The sequence below is a fragment of the Lepisosteus platostomus genome, chromosome 13 (genome assembly GCF_059453375.1).
Source record: "Lepisosteus platostomus isolate fLepPlt1 chromosome 13, fLepPlt1.hap1, whole genome shotgun sequence".
Classification (NCBI taxonomy): domain Eukaryota; kingdom Metazoa; phylum Chordata; class Actinopteri; order Semionotiformes; family Lepisosteidae; genus Lepisosteus; species Lepisosteus platostomus.
The window spans coordinates 32654470-32681552 of NC_142623.1; the positions used below are offsets into that span (position 1 = coordinate 32654470).

A 27083-nucleotide genomic window follows, 5' to 3' on the forward strand; every position below is an offset into this window, starting at 1 on the left:
GTAGAATAAGTAGTCAGTATAATTTTAATTGTATTTGTTGTTTGTTCGTTAATTATTATTACTGGTGTTATTATACAGCACACGGTTTCATCGAAAGCCTGACGCTACTGTTCTTGTCGTTTTATTCGTTTATTCCTAATACAACTGTTTTTTGTTTTAATTGTTAATATTATAAAAAGCTGGCTTATTATGACAAACTATTACTATTACTGTAGTGTTATTATTTTTAGTACTGAGATCCGTATTATTATTCTATTATTCATAGCAATGTATGAAAGACTCTTTAAATGCATTGTAGGGAGGTCCATATTTTACGCGTCTATGTAAGAGTTTTGGTTTGTTACATTAATGCTGACAGTGAAAATAAATTGCGCTAAGCCCAATATGAATTGATAAAAGATTACGAAGCCGAAATACGTCTCCCCCGGAATAACTGACTCTGATCCCGTTATTTCGTTGTTCCTCCGTTCACCAGCATTTCTTCTCACAGGAGATAAGACCACACACACGTAATAAAAACACGGTCCAGACCTACAGAAACAGCCTCTATTTTTCTTGATGCCTGTTCGTTTTTTGTCGTTTATTGAGCTGGTTTAAAAAACAATTTAGCGCAACAATAAAATACATTAATACATTTATACATTCCTCCCTAAACGTATTATTATTATTATTATTATTATTATTATTATTATTATTATTATTATTATTATTATTATTATTATTATTATTATTGTAGGTATCAGTACAAGAATGTTGTTAATAATTTAATTATAGGTGCCAGTGATAGCATTGGTATATTAGTCCCAGTATCAGGGGAAGGGGGGTGTGGTTTTCACTAAGGGTAATTGATGTCTCTAATAAAACAGCGATCATAACATATATATTGCTTCTTGTCCAAGGCTAGGATATCCCGACGCTTAATGAATTTGACCTATTGTGCGCTTTCTTAAAAATGATGTCACTTTGGAACGCTCCCTAAGCTCGGTTCGGTTTCGCCAGTCATTGTTAACGCGCCAGCCAATGGGAGGGCAGGGGCTTGCTGGGCCGGGCCAATGGGAGGGCGGGCCGGGCAGCAAGGAGGCGCGGGGCCGAGGTGGGTGTAAAACAGAGCTGCCCGCCAGCCCCGCTCAGCCCTGCTAAACTTTCACTCGCGCATCCCGGCCGAGGCTCGATGGACCGCGCGGTCTGGCGGAGGAGGGTGCCCGGGCCGGTGTGACACGAGGCGACGCGCTCACCTGCTCAGCCTGTGCACGCGTGAGCCTCTCGCCCAGGCGGAGGAGCTGCGGCAGGACAGTGGGGAGATCGGAGAGACACGCGCACCAGTTTTTAGTTGGATTTCCTTCCCGTCCTCCCCCCTGCACCCCACCCCACCCACCCCACCCCTGTATTTTCCGTGCCTTTCCCCCCCCCCCTTCCTCTTGTCTGTTCCCTGTGTGCGGGGCGAGCCGAGCCGGACCGCTGCCGGCAGGAGCACTGGGACGGGCAGGATGGACGAGTCACCCAACCCCGGCGCCGGCGGGCCCAGCCAGGCTCCCGCGACCGCCCAGCACGAGCCCATCAGCTTCGGCATCGACCAGATCCTCAGCGGCTCCGACCCGGAGGGCCCCCCGCCGAACGGCGCCCGCAGCGGCTCGGACAGCACCGGCGGGACCGGCAGCGGCGGCTACCACCTGGGCAGCCCGGCCGGGGCCGCCTCCGCCGCGGCGCAGTACCCCTCGCTGCCCGCCGCCTTCCCGGGCCTGGCGGCGCCCTTCGAGGAGTCCGGCTCGTACGGGGTGAACCTCAGTCTGGCCCCCGGCGGGGTGATCCGGGTGCCCGCGCACAGGCCCCTGCCCGGCGCCGTGCCGCCGCCCATGGCCAGCGCCCTGCCCACCGTGCCCGGCTTCGGCAGCCTGAGCTTCCCCTGGATGGAGAGCAGCCGGCGGTTCGCCAAGGACAGGTTCACAGGTGAGCGGCTGAGCGGCGCGTCCTGACCCGCCCGGGCGGCGAGCGTGTGAGCACCTGTTCGGGCAGGGCTGGCCAGCAGAGCGGTGATAATAATAATAATAATAATAATAATAATAATAATAATAATAATAATAATAATAATAGACTAACGCGCACTCTTGCGAGAAAGCAGGACCAGTTCTTCCCGGACTCGCGCGAGCGGGTGGACCGCGAGGGGCGGCTCGCGGGTCGGACGCCGGTTCTGTCGCGAGCTCTGTCGGAACCCGCGCGTACGCTGCTGACAGGGACGTTTATTCGAAATGGCCGTTTTTTTTTTCGTTTATATTTAAAGAAAATAACAGCTTTGTTTCCAGGCGAGATAGTTGTCGGTTCGTTGTCTTTTTTTTTTCGTTCGGAGAGGTTAGCTGTGTGATTTTTCGCAGTTTCTCCTCTCTGGAAGAGCGCGTGTAATCACCGAGCGCTGCGGATAATTATTGTCAATTTTGCCGGAGGAGACATCTCTAATTCCTCGTCCTGCCGTTAATTACGACCAGAAAGGCTTGTCAGCGAGTAGTGACAGAGAGAGTTGGAGTGGGAGAGAGAGAGAAAAAAAAAACAGCGAAAGCAACTTTATTCCTCCAAACTTCTCGCTCCAAACTTCCTTTTGGCGAAATTCTCCGCTCGAAGCAGCAGCCCTCGCTGCAGGGCCGGTCCGGCTCGGGAGCTCTCCAGACGCTCTCGGGTCGCAGTCGAGGAGGGGACGATGGTGGTGGCGAGGGTCCGAGGGAGACATCACACTGACGGCGGGCAGGTGGCAGCGCCGCAGACACTCGGACAGAAACGCGCCGAATCGACCGACCGCTTCGACGCGCTGAAACGATTCCCTGTCTTCCTGAAAAGCCCCTCGGACGAAGCTGGAAACCGCAGAAAGTCTGTCTGGGCTTCACAGCCGCCGGGTCACTGTCTAAATCTCGCTTTTCCCCTATTACTGAAGCCTTTTGAACCCACACACAATATTCTGTGGTTCTTCTCCTTATTATAAAAATTATTCAACGGAAAATATTTGTAGACTTAAGAGTATTTATTCCCGCACACGGCCGCGTGTTTATTTTTACACAGCGGGCCCGTCTGCGGTTTCGTCTCGGGGCCTCTCGGCGCCTGGGTCCGGGTTCGGCCGCGCGCGCCTTCGCTCAATCCCTCCCCGGGAGTCTCGCTCGTGTCCCCCTCGCCCCGCTGCAGGGGAACCCGCCCGCACCCCGCCTGGGCGCTCGGGCGCCTGCACCCACCTTTCGGTTCGGGGTTGTTTTTCAAATCGGGAGCGACCGTCCGCTTAGACATGTTCATTACACTCGACAGAAAGAATTTCAATGAGAGTGAATTGGGTGCGGAGATTATTATTATTAATAATAATAATAATAATAATAATAATAATAATAATAATAATAACATCGATATTATTATTACCCTTATTATTGTTATTATTAATAATACTAATATTTTGTTTTGCCCATCAAATTGAATTCCACACATCACTGTTCTATTCTTAAAATTGTCATCTCGAATTGAAATTTCGCTCGTGATGTGCGGGATGGTCGCGTCAGCGCGAAGTTTCCTCCTAAACGTTCTAATTCTGTTATGCTGGCGGAATGAAATGAATTGAAACAGATGTGCCGAATTGAATAAAAAACGTGTTTTGAAATGTTTATTGATAAAAGGAGAGTAAGAGTATTATTTCAAAATATTTATTTTTTTAAAGTAAGTACATATTGTGTGACAATAACCGCTGTAAAGAAATTTTGTTCAAGATGTTCCTATTATTATTATTATTATTATTATTATTATTGGTGTTTGTGTTGTTGTTGTTGTTGTTGCTGGGGTCTCTTTGCTGTCCGCGCGGAATGCGTGAGCGCTCACGCGCCGAGGCTGTGCCCTGGGAGTCCGGGCGGCCGGCGGCTCGCTCTGCTCTCGAGCTCTCACAACACAGCATCCGCTGGGCGGAATTTCTTAATAATAATAATAATAATTATAATAATAATAATAATAATAATCGAAATTCTTATACAAAATTCAAATATCAAAGAACATAACAGATTCTATGTAATATACAATGTTTATTTTTTCTTATAATAAACATGATAATGTTTAAATGTTACTGTGTAACTGAAAACCCAGACTATAATAATAATACTTTTTATTTATTATTGTTGTTGTGATTTATTACAAATAATCACATAATCCGAAGCACCGGTTACGCAGTATGTTCGCTTACCGTTTTGAAATAGTTTTTTCTCTGTAACACTGTCCCAAAAAACACGTATTAAGATAAAAGTATGCTTATAAAATATATTTAATTCCACAGATTTCGGAACGCATTTAGCATACTGTTTATTTCAAATAAACAACAAACATAGACAAACATAAACTAAAAATATTTAGAAATAAAGCATTAAACATAAATACACCCTTGGTCTACAAGGAGTAACTTTTTTTGCGAAAGTTAAAATAGCATTTGTAAATATTTTGTTTTGTGCTTATGTCGGAATAATATGAACTGCCCTATAGATATTCTACTTCACAAGCAGAATCGACTCTGCCTGGTTCCGACTCCGTGTCATTGTTGTCAGCACACACCCACGCAACACGACCCGCTTCACCCCCGAACCCGGGCCACGCGCTGCCCTCGCGCCCCAGGGCGACCGACGCGCGGAACCTGCGCGTGGAGCACCGCAGCTCTGCGGAACCGAATTTCCTGGACTCAGCGGGCTACTCTGAAAATTGATTTTAGTCAGTTGGTGTCCCCGTAGCTGTTACTGTCGCGGGCCCTGTTACTTTCGACCCGAGTCTTTCTTGTTAGACCTGCAGTGTTGAATTTGAGTTTCAGTGGTGGTGTCGTCCCCGGTTGCTCTCGCGGCGCGGGGCCAGGGGCTCTGGGGGCTGGCGCGTGCAGGGCGCGAGGGTCTCGCAGCTGCACGAGCAGCCGCCACACTCCTGTCGGAAGCGCTGCTCGGTGACAAATACGGGGATTTTCACTCACAACAGCGGCTGTCTGCTGTAACTCAATCCGCCCGAATTAACCCCGTGCAGGGTCCCAGAGCCCCGGGCGCTCGCGGCGGCTTGTCTCTCAGTGCCTGTAGCCTCGAAGCGGCTCAAAAATTATTTCAGTTTCAGTTAACACACGGGCGCCTTTCAGACAGTTCGGTTGTTTGTGTTTCGGTATAATATTTGCTCCGTTATTTCTAGTACATAGATATAGGTACATATATTATTATACCTAGAAACGCCAGCGAATAATCCTAAATATTAAATGAATAATAAAAAAAATAATTTCTCGTATGCTCGTATTTTATAATACTGTACATTAATTTGTTAAAATTTGTATTCTGTATGTTTTTTTTTACATTTTGTACTCTGGACGATTTGGTATAATTTGTACTCGACATTGACTCGAGGAAATCAGCGTGTGCGCGAGAACAAAACTCGGGGTCCTCGTGCCAAAAACCGCCAACCGCCGATGGATGCGACTCGAGCGACTGTTTTTGCTCAAATCGATCAATTCTTGCATCTTCTTAAGCTGAAAGATGCACTTTAAAATTGAAATAGTTACCTATGATCAATTACTTTATTATGTAATATATTATATCGTTTTTATAAATGTTTTTTTTAGAGAGAATGAGGAGAATTTTAGAGAAATATGGAGAATTCCCTTCCCGGCAAAAAAGGACAACGAAAATTAAGAGCAGAAGTGCGACATGCGATGGGTTTAGAAACAGTTTGGTTATTGAAATCAGTTATATAATGAAGTACAATTCACGATTCAGGCCTTTCAAATCACATTTCTACGAACGAGAAAAAAACAGTGGGAATCCTATCGAATAAGTACAATTACAGCGTCGAAATGTGACCATTCAGACACCACAAGAAAGACCGCTATGGACAGAGCGGGACTCCTCTCGGCTAGATAACAGTCATCTGTGAAGCATTTTAATCTTGTGCGCTGCACAAAAAGGAACGCCGCACAAATTTCGTTTTCGGCCTGAGTATTTCTTTTAATAAGTACAGATGAAGAGAGAAATGGATCGGCAGTCCGGGAGAGAGGTTATATCGGATCAGTTCCGTCCCGAAAACCGGCGTTTCGCACAGCGGGATGCGCTGGAGTCCGGTTCTCCCGTGTTCTACAGATGTTCCGACCCGCTCTCGGGTACGAACACGGCCCACGGGACCCGGGTACCGTTACTCCGGAATCCCGAATTCGTTTCCTGTTTGACCACCGACTGACATTTTTTTTTAAATCCCTTTTCTGTAAAAAAAAAAAGGACTAAAACCGAAATAATGCGATTTCATGCTCATAATGTTCTCAGGTTTCTCCTGCAACAGCGCGCCGTGCCCTGTAATTGTGCCACTAGGCGTCTCGTCCCCCGCGTGAACACGGATTGTATTAAACATAATTCAATTCGCTTTTTTGAGAGCGGGAGAGTTTACACTGACAGCTGCTTCATCTCAGCCGGGTTAAAACACACACATATATTCAACGTCATCGGTTCCGCTTTCCCGTTTCAAACCTCAAGAAATCCTTTTCCTAGAAATTCCGTCCCGCGCCGCTTATATACCACGTAGTTACACTGACGCTCCAAAATCTATTTCTGTTCTTTTACAATTATTACAGTTTTTTAAAAAGTAAGTAATTTAGCACACAGGTTGGATCAGTAAAATAGTATAACAGCGGAATAGCCCGACACGCCGCGTAGTGAAAAGATGTCTGACAAATACCCAGTCTATTATTATTATTAGTGTTGTTATGGTTATTATTATTAATACTAAATAGCATAATACAGATATTAATATTTAAGATATGTTAAGTATATTAACGAACGTATATTATTTGTGTAACAATAACAGCTGTAAATTTGCATTTTGTGCAAGAGGATTATTATTATTATTATTATTATTATTATTATTATTATTATTATTATTATTATTATTATTAATCTGAACACGGTGGGATTATGTGACAGTCACTCAACGTGGACAGGACTCAAGACAGACGGTTGTGGGTAATATCGCTAAGAACGCCGGTTAGGTGTCAGAGAGCGGAGAGTATTTTGGATAGAGAGGAGAACGGCTGACCAGAGGGCAGTTATTCACAGAGGCCAGTAACCAGGGGCACACAAAGTATTGTCATATAGCACAGGTGCTGACGATCTGGCACAGACTCGCAGAGCTGGGCTGCAGGTTTGAAGGATATGTCCTAGGGTAGGTGGACAGGTACACTGCGTGACCTCTGGTGTCCACCTGCTGGGCACAGTGAGGTCAGGGTCTGGCTGGACACTGCTGACCCGCAGTGGGGCTCCCTCTCCTCCTGTGAATGACCAGCTGAAGAAATGACCATCCATCTGGCCACAGCACAGCCATTCTGCCAGCCCTGAGCTGACCACAAGCCCTACAGCCCACAGGTAGATATTCAACCCCACTCACTCTCCCACCCCACACCAGATACCCCACACACTCACCCATCCCCCACACCAGATACTCCACACACTCACCCATGGGCCCAGGGGAAGTGGACGGCGCCAGTGTGGCAGCGCTGTGTCAGTACAGCTGAAGGGGTCTCTCTGCTCCAATCCAGAGCAGATCCAACAGTCCAACATGTCCCCAATCTCCCACTGGCTCACTGGCGCCCCCTAGCAGGGCAGGCTGTTGTCTCTGCTGTGCTTGGCGTAGCCTCAGGCCTGTGTCACTCACCCTATTCTGAGAAGAGCAGACGCAGGGCTCCTGTCAGGGGTATGTGAGGCACGGGGAGGCACTGTGCTCTGGGGTGCCCACTGCAGGAAAGGCGCTATATAAAACCATCCCACACACCCACAGTTCCCAGTCCTCGCCGCAGCACTAGAGTGACTGCCCAATCTATCACAGACACTGCATCAGTCTCCTCTCCATGGAGTGAATTAATTGGCTCAGTCATTGACTGAATTGCCAGCGTTTCCAGCGCCCTCTCCTCTAAAGAGTTTCACTTCTCAGTACAGCGTGATTGAGCCCATGATTCTGCTAACTAGCCAGGACGAACACAAGCTATAGGTGCTGAAGAGCTGGGGCTCCTCCCTGCAGGCAGCTTGTAAGGCGCTGTATAGTCTTAAAGGGGAACTGCAGTGCTATTTTTATATTTCAGGGTTAGAAAGACTCAGCATTGATGAGTGCATTTCAAACCGCAATGAAAGTAAAATGTAACACAGTAACGTGTAAAACCTCCAACTATCACAAAATAGACAAAATTTCCAGGTACGCGCAGCACCTTGTTCTGTGATTCAGAACGGGGCAACAAAACTTCCGGTGACGAGTTTCCATTGTAAACAAGCAGGCTTGGGAATATATCTCTTTGAATCCAATAGAAATAGTGCTCTGGACTTCGAGACGGTTTTACAACTTACAACTTACTTGTTAACTCTGCATGCCAATCACATTGGAACATGTCTGCGGTGAAACGTCTGCGGCACAGCCTGTATTTATATGGCCCTACATCCCACGACATTAGTTCTTACAGGGACTAGTGAGCAGGAAGGGCAGCATCCCATTGCAATCCGTAGGAACTCAAATGAGGGTTGGCGACAACAAAGCGACTTACAGTACTTTCACAAAGCTCACGATTCTGTGCTAAATTCGAAATGTGTCATTTTTTTTCCCCTGTAACGTCAATTTATTTTGTTGCCGAGGTTCGAGAACCGGTCGGAGGGATTAGGACTGCTGCTCCCCTCTAACCCGACCCCTGCTCTCTGCCTGTCCCCCCCCCCCCCCAGCTGCGCTGACGCCCTTCACGGTGTCCCGGCGGATCGGGCACCCGTACCAGAACCGCACGCCGCCCAAGCGCAAGAAGCCGCGCACGTCCTTCTCGCGGGTGCAGATCTGCGAGCTGGAGAAGCGCTTCCACCGGCAGAAGTACCTGGCAAGCGCCGAGCGGGCCGCGCTGGCCAAGACCCTGAAGATGACCGACGCCCAGGTCAAGACCTGGTTCCAGAACCGCAGGACCAAGTGGAGGTACCGGCCCGCTGGGACGCTGCCGGCCGGGGGTGAGGGGAGGGAGGGGATGGGGCCGCAGGGCTGAGAGGTTGTGCACATGAACATGATGGTATTGCCAGTAATACTGTACCTGATGCCACTGTTACTGCTGGTCTGCTAATACTGCTGCTGCTGTTATCACTAATACTGTTCCTGCCGCCACCGTTACTGCTGTTAATACTGCTACTGCTGGAATCACTAATACTGCTCCTGCTAATACTACTACTGCTGGAATCACTAATACTGTTCCTGCTGCCACCGTTACTGCTGCTAATACTGCTACTGCTGGTCTGTTTATACTGGTACTGCTGGTATCACTAATACCGTTCCTGTCGCCACCGTTACTGCTGCTAATACTATTAATGCCGCCACTGTTACTGCTGCTAATACTGCTACTGCTGGTCTGTTAATGCTGCTACTGCTGGTATCACTAATACTATTAATGCCGCCACCGTTACTGCTGCTCATACTGCTAGTGCTGGTATCACATATACTATTCCTGCCACCATGGTTACTGCTGCTAATACTGCTACTGCTGGTATCACTAATACTGTTCCTGCCACCACCGTTACTGCTGCTCATACTGCTACTGCTGCTATCAGTAATACTGTTCCTGCCACCACCGTTACTGCTGCTCATACTGCTACTGCTGGTATCACTAATACTGTTTCTGCTGCCACTGTTAGTGCTGCTAATACTGTTCCTGCCACCACAGTTACCACTGCTAATATTGCTACTGCTGGTACTACTAATACTGTTACTGCTGCCAACAGTTATAATTACAGTCCTATTGCCACTGTTACTGCTACTATACTGCTACTACTGCTATTACTAATACAGTTCCTGCCACCACTGTTACTGCTACTTATTCTGCCAACATTACTGCTACTGTTACTGCAAATTCTGGAATTGCTAATACTCTACCTGCTGCCAACATTACCGTACTAATACTGCATGTGTTCTTACAGCTGTTAATATTGTTACTTCTACTAATACTGCTAGTGCTGCTACCGCTATTAATACTGTTGCTACTATTAATACTTCCAGTGCTGCTACTGGTATTAATACTGTTACTACTAATAATACTGCCAGTGCTACTATTGATATTAATAATGTTGCTACTTCTAATACTGCAATGCTACTGCTGATAATTATATTACAAGTGTTATGCTACTGCTAATATAACTGTTACAAGTATTCAAGGACCGCTACTGGTTATAAATACTGTAACTATACTATTAGTGCTGGTACAGTTATCAATACTGTTACTACTATTAATACTGCTAGTGCTGTTACTGAGAATAATTAAAAACGTTAGTTTACGAACTTAAGACACAGACAAAATAATAATAATAATAATAGTGCTGCTACCCTTTTAATACTGTTACTATTACTAATACCTCCAGTACTGCTCTTGCTGTTAATACTGTACCTGTCACCACAGTAACTAATAATAATACCACTAATGCTGATCATAATATACTCACTACCATCACAGTTACTACTAATAATACTGATGCTGATAATGTACTCGGTACTGCCACTGTTAGTACTAGCAATACTCGTAATGGTGCTTCTGCTGTTATTACAGTACCTACCGCAGTTATTACTGATAATCATCCTGCTAATTGTCACTGTTATTACTACTGTTATTCCTGCCTCTATTACTTCAAATACTATGAGTAATGCTACTACCATACTGTATTTTCCACTACTGCAGCTTCTCTTATCACAACTGCTGGCACTGCTGCTATCATTCCTGCCCTCACCACTGTTTGCTGCTTAAGATGTCTGCTTTCAGTAATAACACTTATAAACTGAAACAAACCAGAATTCCACTTTAGGGTTTTGTAAACCATTACAGGTGGTTGTAAAGCCTGTAGTGGATCAGACTGCTCTGCACTGGGAATTGGATTGACAGCACTGTAAAGCCTGGAGTGGATCAGACTGCTGTGCACTGGGAGTCAGACTGACAGCACTGTAAAGCCTGGAGTGCATCAGACTGCTGTGCACTGGGAGTCAGACTGACAGCACTGTAAAGCCTGGAGTGGATCAGACTGCTGTGCACTGGGAGTCAGACTGACAGCACTGCAAAGCCTGGAGTGGATCAGACTGCTGTACACTAGGAGTCAGGCTGACAGCACTGTAAAACCTGGAGTGGATCAGACTGCTGTGCACTAGGAGTCAGGCTGACAGCACTGTAAAACCTGGAGTGGATCAGACAGTTATACAGTGGAAGTCTTGTCTGTTACTCTGAATTGTGTTGGTAGTTGTAGCAGTAACAGTGCTCCAATATAGCTGCAGATCCAATAGTGATGACCCAGGCGTGGTGCATAGGAAAGTGTCTTTTTTTCAGGATGCGCGCTCTCCCACACACACACACACACAGGCGCATTATTAATGGATTATTGTGTTCGTTGTTAATATTGTAAACGAACTTATTTCGCTCGCGGTGTGCGGCTGTCGGCTCTTGCTCTGATGTTTTCTGCGGAAGTGGGAAAATCTGAACTCGCGGCGCACGCGAGGCCCACGTGGGTAGTGCTCGAGCGCGGGCTGTGGCGCTCGTGCAGTCACACGTCACACCTGTGAACCCCGTTGTAGACATCAGGGAAGAGGCGGACACAGCTGAGCTCGGTGAGGCACAAGGACACCGGCGCTCCGCTGCGCACGGTATTCATTGTGATTTAAATTCACTCTTACAGGTTCTATTCCGACAGGTCTGTGTCAGTGGTGTCATTACTATTATTATAGCCGGAACGCAGCGCGGATTCTCGGGGCTGAAGGTCCGGGCACAGCCAGCGTGCCCGGGGGGAGGGGCGGCGCTCCAGCTGCCGGCAGCTCGGGGAGGGGGGAGGAGGGAACGGCCCCGGGCTGTGCCGGCTCTCACCTGCGCCAGATGGCCGTGATGGAGGGTCGGCTGCCCTCGCACCCGCCTGGCAGGTGACCCTGCGTTATTAGGCGCTGCGCGGCAACAGCTGCCGAGATATATCACTGAGGGGCTCGCCCCCCCGCTAGTAAGCCCAGAGGTCAATGGCTGAGGCGAACTGAGCGATATACAGGCATGCATCATTATATACTATATATCACTATATACAGAGATATTGCGCTATATATACAGACGTGTGTCACTATGTATGGGAAATATCACTGTACAGATATATTGCGCTATATATACAGGCATGCATCACTTTGTATGGGAAATATCACTATATATTCAGAGATATTGCGCTATATATACAGACATGCATCACTATATGTACAAAGAAATATATCGGTATATATAGAGACGTATCACTATATGTAAATAGAAATATAGCACCATATATACAGAGATTTAGAACTATATTCAGACGTATCACTATATATACAGAGATATAGCGCTATATATACAGGCATGTATCACTATATAAACAGAGTTATAGCGCTATATATACAGGCATGTATATCTGTAAAAAGAGATATATGTACAGGGATATCTGGACAGACCCATAGACAGGTAGACAGACAGGCAGAGAGGTAGATGTGATAGATACGCAGACACAGGCAGATGTACCGACAGACAGATGGATTGTAGAGCTATAACCTGTAATACTTGGCAATGTGCTGTGGTAATATGTGTTGGAGAATATTCCAAGTACAGAACTGATGACACTGGAACTGAAAGAGAGAGCAATGCAAACGAACCGGTGTCGCGTCGCCCTCGGTAATTTACCCTCGGCTCAGAGTGGGAGAAACTGGGGGGGACGAAAAACAGAATCTGGTAGACCTCGCTGCTTTTCACTCGGTTGTTATAGATATATTATTAATATCACCTATTGTCTTACGATAACGAAATCTAAACTAAAACTAAAGACACCATGAAATATTAACGATGTGTATCTCTCGCCTCTATCTGCTCCATAATATAACGTCAATAACCCGCCATCAATAATTGACGCCTTTCAGGTCGTGATAAATGAAGAAAGACGCCCCCGTTAAGGATGAATTGGTGCGCGCTCACGCGGAGCTGGCGGGAGCGCGGACTGCAGCGCGCCCCTTCCGGAGGTGAAACCCGGCAGCCGGCTGGACTGCCCGGGACTGACTCGGGAAAGAGAGACAGGGGGAGGAACGGGCGGATAACGGGAGAGAGGAGAAAGCGGGAGATATTGAGACAGAGGGCTAGAGAGAGGAAGACATGGGCAGATAATGCGAGAGAGAAGCAGAGACAGAGATACACTTTCTGCGGCACTGTGAGAAATACTCTGGGATGAGACAAACAGTATTCCCTAAAATAGCGAATCTAATCCCAGAATTTCTGCCAGAACCAGAACAGCTTCCGATCCTACTGGGAGAGGAAACTCAAGAGAGCTGCAGCCCAGCGTGTGATCTCCTGTCACAGCCTGAGGACAGACAGTGAGCCCGTCTCTCAATACTGCTCTTCTGTGTTTGATGTGTTGTAACTGTCCAACTACATGCCTGTATTGTGCAGTTGATGTTGTTAATTGTATTCGCTTTGGCAACAGATCATAGCGGAAGATTATAGTTCAACCATAATCTTCCGCCATTATCTGTCGGTGTGGCTGAGACAACTGTGGCACCGTGACAGAATCGCGTACAGGGCCGGACACGCAGACATGAGCGACGCGCCTGGTTTCCCCGCTGGGAGTCCGTGTGTTCAAGCAGGCAGCATTCGTCTCCGGTACGGGTTAACGCCGCGTGGAAACAACACACGCGCTGAGAGGATTAAGGAGACAAAAACGACCATATCCTGTGTGCGCGAGGTGGTCAAGGGGCCCGCGCTCACAGGGGGGACTCCGTGGCGCGTGGGGTGTGAGAATGAATACACCCGTGAATCAATTGGCACGCGTGGCAGTTAAAGTCAGGTCAGACTTGTGCATTCGTGGAAAAATTCCGCTCAGACGAACTGGGCGCTCAGCAGAGACCCTATCCCCACCAGCAATAGCTGTTATCATCTTGTATGTCAAAGGATGAAGAATTGGACGGATTTAAGTGAAAAACGAAGAGAAATAAGCGAATCCAGTTAAATTAATTAAAAGCAGTAATCTGGCAAAAGAAAGCATTCTAAAACTGTCATTGAGCCGTTTTTTTAGAAGTTCTGATCTGCGATCTCACGCAGCTCCTCTGACCCGTGAACAACACGACAATGTCATTTTCAGTCGGACTCGTGTGATGTGTGCTCTTTATTGTCCAGCTCTGTTGAGTAGGCGCTATACAAAGTCCAATGAGCGGCACATGAAGTCGATCGCCAGGAGTTGAAAAGCTCATATTATTTCTTGCACTTGTGTGTTGGAGATTTTGTTTCTTTAATTTGGGTTTTAATTCTCAGCTTGTTGGTTTGTTTTATCATAAAACTTGTGTGGCGCTTCATCAGGTGGATACTATCTGACTGACCTCTGTGTGTGTGTCTGTCTGTCTCTCTGACCTGTGTGTCTGACCTGTCTGTCTCTCTTACTTGTGTGTGTGTCTGACCTGTCTTTCTCTCTTACTTGTGTGTGTGTGTGTCTGACCTGTCTGTCTCTCTTACTTGTGTGTGTGTGTCTGACCTGTGTGTCTCTCTGACCTGTGTGTCTGACCTGTCTGTCTCTGTGACCTGAGTGTCTGTGTGTGTCTGACCTGTGTGTCTCTCCTACCTGTCTGTCTGACCTGTCTTTCTGACCTGTGTGTCTGACCTGTCTGTCTCTCTGACCTGCGTGTCTGTGTTCTGTCTCCCAGGCGACAGACAGCGGAGGAGAGGGAGGCGGAGCGTCAGCAGGCCAATCGGCTGATGATCCAGCTGCAGCATGATGCCTTCCAGAAGTCCCTGGGCGATTCGCTGCCGCCCGACCCGCTCTGCATCCACAACTCCTCCCTCTTCGCCCTGCAGAACCTGCAGCCCTGGGCAGAGGAGGGGGGCAAACTGCAACCTGTCACCTCGCTAGTGTGAGAACGGACCCTGACCACTGACACACTGACCAGCGCACTGACTGACACACTGACCAGCACACTGACTGACACACTGACCAGCACACTGACTGACACACTGACCAGCACACTGACTGGTACAGAGACTGACACACTGACCAGCGCACTGACTGACACACTGACCAGCACACTGACCAGCGCACTGACTGACACACTGACCAGCGCACTGACTGGCACAGAGACTGACACACTGACCAGCGCACTGACTGACACACTGACCAGCACACTGACTGACACACTGACCAGCACACTGACCAGCACACTGACTGGTACAGAGACTGACACACTGACTGGCATAGAGACTGACACACTGACCAGAAAACTGACTGGTACAGAGACTGACACACTGACCAGCACACTGACTGACACACTGACCAGCACACTGACTGGTACAGAGACTGACACACTGACCAGCACACTGACTGGCACAGAGACTGACACACTGACCAGCACACTGACTGGTACAGAGACTGACACACTGACCAGTGCACTGACTGGCACAGAGACTGACACACTGACCAGCGCACTGACTGACACACTGACCAGCGCACTGACTGGCACAGAGACTGACACACTGACCAGCACACTGACTGGCACAGAGACTGACACACTGACCAGCGCACTGACTGACACACTGACCAGCACACTGACTGGTACAGAGACTGACACACTGACCAGCACACTGACTGGCACATAGACTGACACACTGACCAGCGCACTGACTGACACACTGACCAGCGCACTGACTGGTACAGAGACTGACACACTGACCAGCACACTGACTGACACACTGACCAGCGCACTGACTGGTACAGAGACTGACACACTGACCAGCACACTGACTGACACACTGACCAGCGCACTGACTGGCACAGAGACTGACACACTGACCAGCACACTGACTGGTACAGAGACTGACACACTGACCAGCGCACTGACTGACACACTGACCAGCACACTGACTGGTACAGAGACTGACACACACTGACCAGCACACTGACTGGTACAGAGACTGACACACTGACCAGCACACTGACTGGCACAGAGACTGACACACTGACCAGCACACTGACTGACACACTGACCAGCGCACTGACTGGTACAGAGACTGACACACTGACCAGCGCACTGACTGACACACTGACCAGCGCACTGACTGACACACTGACCAGCACACTGACTGGCACAGAGACTGACACACTGCCCAGCACACTGACTGGCACAGAGACTGACACACTGACCAGCGCACTGACTGACACACTGACCAGCACACTGACTGGCACAGAGACTGACACACTGACCAGCACACTGACTGACACACTGACCAGCACACTGCCTCACACACTGACTGGCACACTGACCAGCACACTGACTGACACACTGACCAGCGCACTGACTGGCACACTGCCTGACACACTGATTTACTGATGCACTGACACACCTCTGTCTCTATATCCTATTGAAAACACACTCTTTGTGCTCCTCTTTCTCTGAAAGAAAGAGAGGAAAGGAAAACTGTTTTAGAAACTAAAAAGATATTAAGAAGATATCTGAATGCATGAACTCACCCCTAAAAAAAGCAACAGAAACGGGGATACCCGAGCATCCTCCTCCAGCTGCATTGCTGAGAGAGGGACCCATAGCGCCGCCCTGCTGGGCCATGTGGTACCATGTGGACTTCCAGAAGCACTCATGCTGGGGAAGGGGCAGCAGTCCAAACCAGGAGCCTACATCCAGCTGCCCCCCTCCTCTGTCCTGCAGAGGGGGGCATTGTAACCATGGAGCAGATCGGCCCCCCGAGTCACAGCTTTTCTCCCTGGGTAGGGCCCACAGTGACAAGGGAGCTGCTGGGAGGAAGGGGAGCTCGGCGAGAGACGTGCCTGACGTGGACACTAGGGGGCACTGTGGATCACAAAACTGCCTGGATTCAAGACTGCTGCAGTATGACGAAACTGTCCAACCGCAGGGGTGGATCCACCCTGGACAATTGAAGGGTGCTCCAGGAGTCATATGCCAGTTACCTGTGCATCGTGGGGCTCTGATTGTGTTTGTGGGGGGGGATATTGGGCTTTGATACGACAGAGGGCTCGTAGATACTGTATCTCAGCATCATCTCTGAACAGGTGGAGCAAATCAGAATGTTGACCAATTACGCCAATTAATTACCAGATAATTAATGATGCAGAACATGAATGAAAACCAGATAATCTCGAACTAATATCTGCCTCCAGCCCTGAAAAAGTTCTAGATTTTACCTTGAGTCCATTTTTAGTACTTCACATCCTTCAAAAAAAAAATACAGTAATGAGTTCAATTGAGGTAAGAATGTTTAAAGTTAAGAAAACGCATTTAGAACTGAGACTTGGGGTGGGCGGGGAGAGAGGGAGAGACGGACATATCTACACAGAGAGTTGTGGGAGTGTGGAACAAGCTGCCCAGCCATGTTATTGAAGCCGATACCCTGATGTCTTACAAGAAATCCTTCTGGATGGCAGCTGGATGAAATCCTGGGATCAATTGTCTACTAACGATTAAATGCACTGGATGGGCTGACTGGCTCCTCTTGTCTGCGACAGAGTGATTTTCTCTGATAGACTCAGCCTCGACCCACAGCAAGGTCTCCCTGTTTATCAGGTTCATTTGGGCTTTCCTGGGGTCTAAAACGGAGTAGTGGCGAATGAGTGTAAGGGTAAAAGGAGGCAGGAAGAGGAAAAGAAGACTATTGTAATTACAAACATTAATTTGATTTTGCATTTTAAAATGTCCTTGGGTTGTAAAATCACGCTACTGTGGACTCAGAGGGACAGGGTGTGGAGTTACACTGAAGACTTGTATTATAATTTGTATTTGATAAATATGTAAATAAAAGTATGTTCTTTTTTTCTTTAAAAGAGAAAGAAAATTGTCTCTTTGCTTTACTGTACCTATAGTACAGCACTGATCTAAAACTCATCAGTGTACCTGCAGCACAGCACCGATCTCAGACACACCTGTACCTGCAGCACAGCACCGACCTCAGACTCACCTGTACCTGCAGCACAGCACCAACCTCAGACTCACCTGTACCTGCAGCACAGCACCGACCCCAGACTCACCTGTACCTGCAGCACAGCACCGACCCCAGACTCACCTGTACCTGCAGCACAGCACCGATCTCAGACTCACCTGTACCTGCAGCACAGCACCGACCCCAGACTCACCTGTACCTGCAGCACAGCACCGATCTCAGACTCACCTGTACCTGCAGCACAGCACCGACCTCAGACACACCTGTACCTGCAGCACAGCACCGACCTCAGACTCACCTGTACCTGCAGCACAGCACCAACCTCAGACTCACCTGTACCTGCAGCACAGCACCGACCTGACTCACCTGTACCTGCAGCACAGCACCAACCTCAGACTCACCTGTACCTGCAGCACAGCACCAACCCCAGACTCACCTGTACCTGCAGCACAGCACCGATCTCAGACTCACCTGTACCTGCAGCACAGCACCGATCTCAGACTCACCTGTACCTGCAGCACAGCACCGATCTCAGACTCACCTGTACCTGCAGTAGATCACCGATCTCAGACTCACCTGTACCTGCAGTTCAGCACCGACCTCAGACTCACCTGTACCTGCAGTACAGCACCGACCTCAGACTCACCTGTACCTGGAGCAGAGCTTCAGCCTTTACATACACAACCACACTCTTACACACACATACTTGCCTACATACACATGGACACAGAAAATACTGACAGTCAAAACGTTTTATTGGCATGACCAATAAATTACGTTGTTGTGAAAGCAAATGAAATACACACAGCTTTTACTTAAATTTCCAGTGCAAACATGCCATTGGACATTTCTGTAGATCACATAGGAGACTCAGAAATGCTGTCCCTGACTAAGCCTGTGTTGATTCTGTCTGTCAGGATATGATCTTTCCATTTTCTTCTGGGGGACAGAGACAGACACAGAGAGCCCAGTCACCCCTAATGACAAACATAACTCCCAGCCAGCATTGCACAGGACTGGGCTGAGCTGAGTCCCTCCTTCTCTGCCTCTCTCTCTCTCCCCACCACTCCATCTCTCTCCTCGATCCCTCCCCATCACTCTGCCTCTCTCTTCTATCTCTCCCCCTCACACAGCCACTCTCACAAACCCTCAATCAGCCTCACACACACTCTCAGTCACGTTCCAGCAGTAAAGCCCTGTTCTGCAGCGCGCAGCAGGAAAACCACTTTAGTCCGGAGTGTAAGAGCTGGGATCAAGTCCACAGGGAGCGGCTAAGAGCTTTCCCCTCCCCCTCCTCTCTGCAGGCCCATCACCCCCAGGGCTGCCGACACACAAAGCTGCTGTGTGTGTATATGTGTGTGTGTGTGTTGCTAGGCTCAGTCCCACCATAGAGCCTCCCCACACCAGACAAAACCAGGCACAACACAGAGCCTTCACAAACACTGCAACCACTACAAGTGAAAGCCGACGGACGAGAGGAGGTTATTTGGATCAGGTTGTTTGTCCAGGGATAGAGGGCAGATCCGATTCCTCTTCCTGCTTGTGACAGAGGACTGGGTGAGAGCGGAGAGCTGGCACTCTGAATCCCTGCTTCCCCAACGGAGCACAGGGCCGGGTGGGAACGTGGAGGCGAGAGGAGACCGGAGAGCCATCACTCCTCTCCGATCCCCAACAGAGGACAGGGCCGGGTAAGAGTGGAGTGTCGTCATTTCGAATCCCTCAGAACAGAGCAGTTACAAAATTGGGCAGTGGAATCCCAGCACCTTGAGTAAGACTACAGCCAGAGAGCCTCTTCCTCTAAAGACACATTTGGTATTTAAGCAGAAGAGACAGTCACAGCTTATAAAGTATTTGCGTGTCAGCACTTGCATCAGTTTTTTCTAAAACTATTTGACCAAATTACCACCCTCACTGCAGACGCTGTTTTACCACATAACACTGCACGATTGACCATAGCAAGTGGTAATACATGTGAACACAAACTGCTTCAGCTTTACAGCAGTGCCCCCTAGTGGACTATCATGCCACAACCTGCAGTCTCACTGGCTGCTGTAAAGACAACAAAGACCACAATGCCTTGCTCTCCTACGAGCACAGTACAGCAGCTTCCATTAGAAATCCTTCAGCAGCCTTATAAACTGCATAGCACCTCACTTCTCTACATTGGGGATCCCACTGTCTGCCATGGTTCACCTATACAGCACCCAGGGTAGAGAATTGAGGTTTGCGTGATGTGGGGTGTCAGGAGCCGTACTCCACAGTCCCCAGGATGACCCCTGTGAAAGTGAACCCCAGTACCTGAGGGGGGTTGCAGTCACCCCAGATTGAGGTCCCAGGGTGTGAGAGAGACGGTCATAAACAGACCTACTGACCCAAAAGACAAACAGGGAGACAGCTGACATTTTATTTCGGCAGTAAAAACACTGAAGAGGGACAGCTGGTCCACTGGACGTGCTGGACCCCTGGCCCCTCACAAAACCGGACGGCACTGGTCGGCAGGAAAGGGGAGCTTCCCCTCGGGAAAGGGCAAACCCGCCCCATGTGGACAGAGGACAGACGGACAAGAGGAGCAAAAAAATAAAAACTTAAAAATAATAAAAAAAAAATCCAATCATTTCTTGTCTTTCACAGTCTGTCTCCACTTCCAGAGCTCCTGAATCGTCTGTAGGAGGGAGGGGGAGAGAGAGAGAGAGGAATGAGTCACACACCGGCCACAAGGGGGAGACAGCACAAAGACATGGCGGCGGCCACAAGGGGGAGATGGCGGGACAAAAAATTAAATGCTCACATTTTTATCGTCCACCTTGAAACCGTTCTTCACAAAGTTCTCAAACTTGGCTTCCACTTTGGGCAGCATGACTCCCTGCGGGGAGAGAGAAACGGACAGGATGGCTGAGGACCAGGGGGGCCAGCGCGGTCAGGGAACTGGACACAGGGCCACCACGGCACCCACACTGACCTTCTCCACGCCAACCATCATCTTGGCCTTGATCTCGGCCAGGCTGAGGGGGGCACGGGGCGTCTGGGGCTTCCTGTCTCCTTGGCCCTTGGTGTTGGGGGTCTTCGGGGTCTTGGGAGTCTGCTGGAGATGGGGGAGAGTGTGGTCAGCATCCCCAATACTAGCCACACAACTGGGCTGCTAGCCCACAGGGGAAGGAAAAGAGGAACAGAACGCTTCTGGGTCAGAACCCCATCAGGGATCAGACTGAACCAACTCCAACTTTTCCTACCCCCCCTGCTCCGAACCGAATGCTAACTGAACCAGATTCCTTAGACTGCCGCACCCAAGGACTCCTCTCCCCCAACGGGAAGGTTCAGATGTCCCACAGGTTATCCCACCTCTCCCCCCAAAGCAGGGGCTCATGGTCCTGGCTGGGGGACCCCTGGGTGAACGAGGTTCTCAGAAGAGCAGGGTGTGTGTGTGTGCGCCCCTCCTGCCTCTAGCTGGCAGCTCCAACCCAGCCACTAAAACCCACTGGAAAGAGCTCCCCTTTCACACCACACCTCTTTCAAAAACCACTTGACCCAGTACAGAGTCACGCCTGCTGGTTAGGCTCCACCCCCCAACAGACACACCAGGGTACAGACGGGCTCAAACACACCCTCACCCGGGGCCAAAACTGCTCATTAACCTGCCAGCATGTCTCAGGCCTGCGATAGGAACACACAAACTCCAGTTCACCACCCGAGCATCACAGCCGGCTAACCGACGGACCCAGATCACTACAGGAGACCGGGAAGCGTGCGAGGAAGGCGTGCACAGTTGTCGCACGAGGAAGATCTCGGGGGGCCCCTGCAGGAGCAGCACTGATCCCCCCCCCCCCCCCCCACCAGTCTAAACTCTCCACCCCACAACCCAATGGCCAACCCCAGCAAACTACTACAGCCGGTGGACCGCCCTCAGCTCGAACCCGCAGCCGCGCGCTCGGGGACAGGGGGCACACGGGGAGTCAATCACTCGCAGACCAGCACAGCTCTTCGCACTCGGCTTTATTGTCCTTCTGTTTCAGTCGGCAGCGACACATCGGCACCGTTCCCCCGCGGCCTGCCGATGCAAACAGCTGCCCCTGGGGTGAAACGACTCCGCGGGGAGGAGAAATAAAATAAAACGTCATCGCAACGGGAAGACGTGTCCGAGGAGAACTGGACACTGGAGAACTCCCGTCTGCTGAGGGCACCCAAGGCGGGGGGCTCCCCACTGTCCAGCCGGTGTCACGGGTCACCCCACGGATCACGGGTTCAGCTGAGGCAGGACTGGAGGGCCCCAAAGCTTCATGGACCGTTGAAATGGGCGACTCGCGAGAACAGAAGAGTCTCCAGGCGCCCAGACAAGCGGGCCCCGTGCGAAACGGGCCACACTCGGCGCCTACACCTGACACCTCCGGCTCGGGGCTTTCCGGGCCACGGGACCACTGGGGAACCCGGTCAGTACCTGGTTCTGTTTCGCGGCAGGAGTGGCTGGGGTCTGCATCTTCCCATTCTGACTGGGGGTCTTGGCTGGTGTTTTCTTCTGGGGCTGAAGGAGAGACAGAGAGAGATGGGGGGGGAGATGTATCAGCAGGCAGGAGGTCAGCGAGACAAGGGGCAGGCCAGAGAAACTGGACGCAGACGGATCAGGCTCAGTGAGCACATGCATCAGCAGGCAAGAGGTCGGTCTTACCTTCACTGGAGTTTCTTCTTCCTCCTCACTCTCCTCTTCGTCATCCTCGTCCTCATCGTCCCTGTTGGAGAAGCCAGGTGAGAGGGTTAGACACCAGGGTGCGTATCAACAGCAACAGGGAGGAAGACAGGCCAGGGGGCAGACAAGACTTACTCATCGTCATCCTCCTCCTCATCTTCGTCGTCATCATCATCCTCATCGTCCTCTTCCTCCTCCAGCTTCATCTTTTTCTATGGATACAGTGGGGGTTTAGGTGAAAAAGTGAGGAATTATAAAGCAGGGTGCGAACTGGGATGAAGGACAGGGGGTCTTCACTGACCTGCTGCGGTTTGGACTTCACTGCTCCAGCAGGCCTCTTGACAGACTTCCTGGACTCTTCCTCTTCCTCATCCTCCTCCTCCCCAAAGCACATGTCTTCCGACACTGCAGGAGTGGACAGGGGTCAACACCACAGGACCCAGAACATCAGCTAATTAAACCCTAAACCGCTGTGCCCACCCACTTTTAAAAGCCTTACAGTACTTGTTTAGAAACCACAACAGTGCTAACAAAGAAAGAAGCACTTTAATCCTACAATAAGGCACCATGGAATATTTTAAATTTTATATTTTAAAACATCTACAACTGCAGTGTATTTCTAGTGCATAGTTTCCCATATTTATATTCTTACTACCTGCATGCAGAACCCTAAATGTGTACATTAAACTTCTTGAACTTGATCCATTTCTTTCAGAGTTTGGTGCGCTGCTTCTACAGCGCTTGCTTACCCTTTCAATGGAATCATCATTGAAATCTAGCAAAAACTAGATTGTTGGTAGAAATTAGGTTGAGCAGTGATCAGAGCACAGTGTTGACAAAGTAAAGATACCATATTGTACAGTCAAGACCAACTTCTAGCTCTGCTGTCCAGACTATTCATTTTCTGAGATCCTAACACTGGCTATTGTGTAGCCAGATGCATTGTGGGAACCCACAAGCACCAAAACACTGTGCCCCCTCGCCCCCACGCCGGAGAGTTGGACTCACCCATCAGATGCTGTCCGCTGATGTGAACCGGACCAGAACCCGCCTTCAGCCGGAAAAGCACTGGAGGTGTGATCTCGAACCCGCCCAGGCACACCTGCGAGTCAGACAAGACCGGTCAGCCGGGACGGACCGCGGCAGGAGCCCCGGTGGACAGGCGGGTCTCACCACCCAGGGGATGTGCATCAGGCCCTACGCCCCTTGGCCAAGCGTCGGCAGGCTACATACTGCCCACCTGCCCCAGGGTCACCCTCCCTCAGCCAGGCCCACAGGGCCGGTCCCTGGACACTCACGCTGGGCAGGGTGGACGGCCGCAGGGAGGCCAGCACCGTCTGCACCGTCTGGCCCTCGGAGTCCTGCCCCTCCACCTCCACCACGTGCAGCTCGTCCTTCGTGCTGGGGTCAACGCACACCTGGGGAGACAGAGAGGATGAACAGGCCGCGCCGGGGTCAAAGGTCACCCACTGAAGCCAACCAGAGGACACTGCTGGCAAGCGGATTCAACACTGAGAACAGGAGGCACTTCCTGACGTCTTGACACAGAGCTGTGGGAGTGGAACAAGCAGCCCAGCCATGTTGCTGTAGCAGAGACCTGGAGCTCTTTCAATAAAGGGCTGGATGAGATCCAGCCCAGTTTTAGCCTGTCGCGTCTTTGGTAGTGTATGTTTGGCTGTCTGTATATGGTAGTGTTCTTAAGTTTTTTTTACAAACACTGGAAATTTAACAGTGACCTTAGAATTTCTTCCAGGTAGGCCACCAGTTTTCATTCAACTCAAAACTTCGCAAAAAATAAGTAAATATCAGCACACATTGTAATGTATAAACCTTAAAACAGGCAAATTATTGTTTTTAATTAAATATCGACCTGATTCATTCAGTATGAAACTGTTCGGCCGCTTCAGTGAGAAAAGGGGGCTCTTTACACAAAGGGTGGGGAGAGTGTGGAACAAGCCCCTGTACTCTCAGGAAACGGCTGGACCCGGGGATCAGCGAGCCTGCTGGGCCGGAGAGGAGAGACTCACCATCCTGAGGGACAGCTGGTGCTCATATTCGTCGTCCTCGGGGTTGAAGACGGTGTCCTTGCCCGCCCTCAGCTCACACCCTGGGGAGACAGACAGCACGGGGGGGGGACAGCGGGTAAGCAAGGGTGCCACTTCCCGGCAGCCTCCCCACGGCGGCGCACAGCCGTCGCCACGGAAACGGGGGGGTGGGGTGGAGTGGGGGAGACCGCGACTCGGGAGCACGTGGTAGCCACGTGCGTGGTCTGGGGTCCGAGTGGGTAAAGGAGGAGTCCTCTCGCGGGACAGCAGGTTCGGAGAAAAAGGCCCGAAACTCCGCCTGCACAGAGGACCGACTTCTTATCGTCGAAAACCGGGTCCAAATCAGAGACCCCCTCGATCTCGGCGCAACGCGGCTCCTTGGTCACCCGCGCCAGTGCAATCAAATGCTTTTGCTCCTTCTCTCCCTTACTTTACTCACCGCGGAGTTTTTTTAAAGCAGCTGCCCCGTGGCGTCCCGAGAACTGGCGCCACGCACAGCTCCCCGAGCCGAGGAGCCAGGTCCCGGACAGCCCCCGAACCCCGTAGGCGCCATTCCCCCCCACCCGCGGCACAGCGCACACGTGTTCGCCCGCTTCCTCGCCACACGGCCAGCGGCTCACTTGGAAACCGACATTTCTGGGCTTTAAACAAAAGGACAAAAGAGAAGCGACGGAGGGTCGCTCCTCGAGCGCCTACGCCGCTCCCAGGCCACAAACAGCGATCAATCAGGTCTCCTCTGCCCGCTGCGGGGCGCACGACTCCCGGACCGCGGCACCGTGGCCCCCCGCTCGGCTCGGAGCGCGGAGACCAAAGAGAAGCCTCGGGTAGAAGACCACTACAGGACGACCTCAGATGTTGCGCTTCCCAGCTCCGCTCAACTAAACGAGCTCGCCGTCTCCTTACCGTACAAAAAGTTCTGCGGGCCCATCTGCTCCGTATCCATGCTGCTGTCCATCTTCAACTCGCCACCCCTCCACAGGTCAAAATGAGCTCCGCAGCGACGCACACGTCCCTGACTCCCGCGGAAATACGCCCCGCAGGCGCAGGGAGAGTGACGTCCCGAGCTGATTATCCAATTACAACCCTTCTTTAGGGCTAGCCACTCCCACACTAGTGGAAGCGGCTGCGCTCTTTGCTTCTCCCCAATCGCAGCGTTTCTTCGCTAGACGCCACACCCCCTAAATCTCCTCTGATTGGACACAGGCAGACTGTGCCAAAACGATGGAGAGGATTCACCGTTGTAATGGCCTCGCTGCAGTAGAAGGAATCAAGAGGCCATATTGGGTGGGTGTGAAGGTCAGTACAAGCAGCAGTGTTAAAGATAAGAGTTGCCTAATAATCATTAATTAAAAAAGCATGCCCAGGGGAGGAAAGAGAACACTTCACCAGCAGAAGTAAGAGGAGTTCAGTCCTCCTGCAGCCCCACGACACACAGATCAGGGGAGGAGAGAGAAACTGTACAAGACCAGAGTGGGGTTCAGTCCTCCTGCAGCCCCATGACACACAGATCAGGGGAGGAGAGAGAAATTTCTGCATGAAGGGGAGACTTTAGGGAGGACAGGCTGGCTGATCTCTGTGGTTTTGCCATGAGAGCACACTTGGAGTATCCTGTGTTGGAGGAAATGGCCTCTGATGGATTTACCTGCTTCAAGACAACAGTTGAACACAACATGTGGAGAGGACACGTGTGTGTCAGTGTATCAGTATTTCTATCAGTGCGTTTATGTTAGTCAGTGTGTGTAACAGTTTGTCAATGTGTATCATTGAGTGTATCAGTGCATGTTTGTGTCAGTATATCAGAGTCTCAGTGTATGTGTAAAAGTGTAACGATTTGTGTTTGCATAAGTCAGTGTCTATTAGTGTGTGAATGCGTATCAACGTGTATGTGTTGGTCTGTTTCAGTTTGTGTCAGTGTGTGCTTGTGTCAGACAGTGTGTGTAGCAGTGTATGAACGTGATTTAGTGTATGCAACAATGTGTATCAGTCTGTTTTTGTGTGTGTCAGAGTTTGTATATCAGTGTGTGTCAGTCTGTGACAGTTGTGTGACAGTATATGTATCAATGTACAGTGTGTGCCTGTTAGTGTGTGTGAGCATGTCAGTGTGTGTAACACTATGTACTGGTGTGTAACAGTGTTTCAGTGTGTGATTCAATGTGTCAGTTTGTGTATCACTGTGTGTGTTAATGTGTGTACCAGTTGTGTTTCAGGGTGCTAAAGTGTATAACAATTTGTGTTTCAGTGTGTGACAGTGTAAGTATCAGTGTGTAATAGTGTGTTTCAATGTGTGTAACAGTGTGTATCACTGTTTCAAAGTGTGTCATTGTGTCTCAATGTGTTTTAATGTATCAGTGTGTAAGTGTGTAACAGTGTGTGTTTCAGTGTGAAACAGTGTGTATTAGTGTGTGTTTAAGTATGTATC

At 49.9% G+C, this 27083-nt stretch overlaps 2 protein-coding genes across 3 annotated transcripts; one reads left to right on the top strand and one right to left on the bottom strand.

Annotated features, from left to right (window-relative positions):
* Positions 1-804: 804 nt before the first annotated feature.
* On the top strand, positions 805-17836 carry tlx3b (T cell leukemia homeobox 3b). Of its 2 annotated transcripts, XR_015926130.1 has the most exons (4): positions 805-1947; positions 8715-8952; positions 11725-13365; positions 14686-14821. XR_015926130.1 is itself a non-coding variant. In XM_088604236.1 (3 exons), the coding sequence occupies exons 1-3, from the start codon at positions 1488-1490 to the stop codon at positions 14894-14896; spliced, it is 909 nt and encodes a 302-aa protein (XP_088460362.1). In that variant the 5' UTR covers positions 865-1487; the 3' UTR covers positions 14897-17836. The 2 variants fall into 2 exon arrangements, 1 of the variants encoding a protein (XP_088460362.1); XM_088604236.1 differs by lacking the exon at positions 11725-13365 and having other exon boundaries at positions 865-1947; positions 14686-17836.
* A 2495-nt stretch (positions 17837-20331) lies between these two features.
* On the bottom strand, positions 20332-25724 carry npm1a (nucleophosmin 1a). The gene is made up of 11 exons (XM_088604237.1): positions 25568-25724; positions 24647-24726; positions 23918-24037; positions 23628-23721; positions 22921-23024; positions 22755-22831; positions 22602-22662; positions 22374-22457; positions 20901-21023; positions 20730-20804; positions 20332-20603 (listed from the first exon to the last, which is right to left on the bottom strand). Exons 1-11 carry the CDS (start codon positions 25617-25619, stop codon positions 20553-20555), a joined length of 921 nt encoding a protein of 306 aa, XP_088460363.1. The 5' UTR covers positions 25620-25724; the 3' UTR covers positions 20332-20552.
* Between the last annotated feature and the right edge of the window lie 1359 nt (positions 25725-27083).

Excerpts from the sequence above, each read along its gene's own strand:
- tlx3b (XM_088604236.1), top strand. The coding sequence starts at position 1,488 with ATGGACGAGTCACCCAACCCCGGCGCCGGCGGGCCCAGCCAGGCTCCC. Across the intron at positions 1,948-8,714 it reads CGCCAAGGACAGGTTCACAG|CTGCGCTGACGCCCTTCACG; the intron begins GTGAGCGGCTGA and ends CCCCCCCCCCAG. Across the intron at positions 8,953-14,685 it reads AACCGCAGGACCAAGTGGAG|GCGACAGACAGCGGAGGAGA; the intron begins GTACCGGCCCGC and ends TCTGTCTCCCAG.
- npm1a (XM_088604237.1), bottom strand. The coding sequence starts at position 25,619 with ATGGACAGCAGCATGGATACGGAGCAGATGGGCCCGCAGAACTTTTTG. Across the intron at positions 24,727-25,567 it reads CCCGCAGAACTTTTTGTACG|GGTGTGAGCTGAGGGCGGGC; the intron begins GTAAGGAGACGG and ends CTGTCTCCCCAG. Across the intron at positions 22,458-22,601 it reads AAGAAGAAACTCCAGTGAAG|CCCCAGAAGAAAACACCAGC; the intron begins GTAAGACCGACC and ends TCTCTCCTTCAG.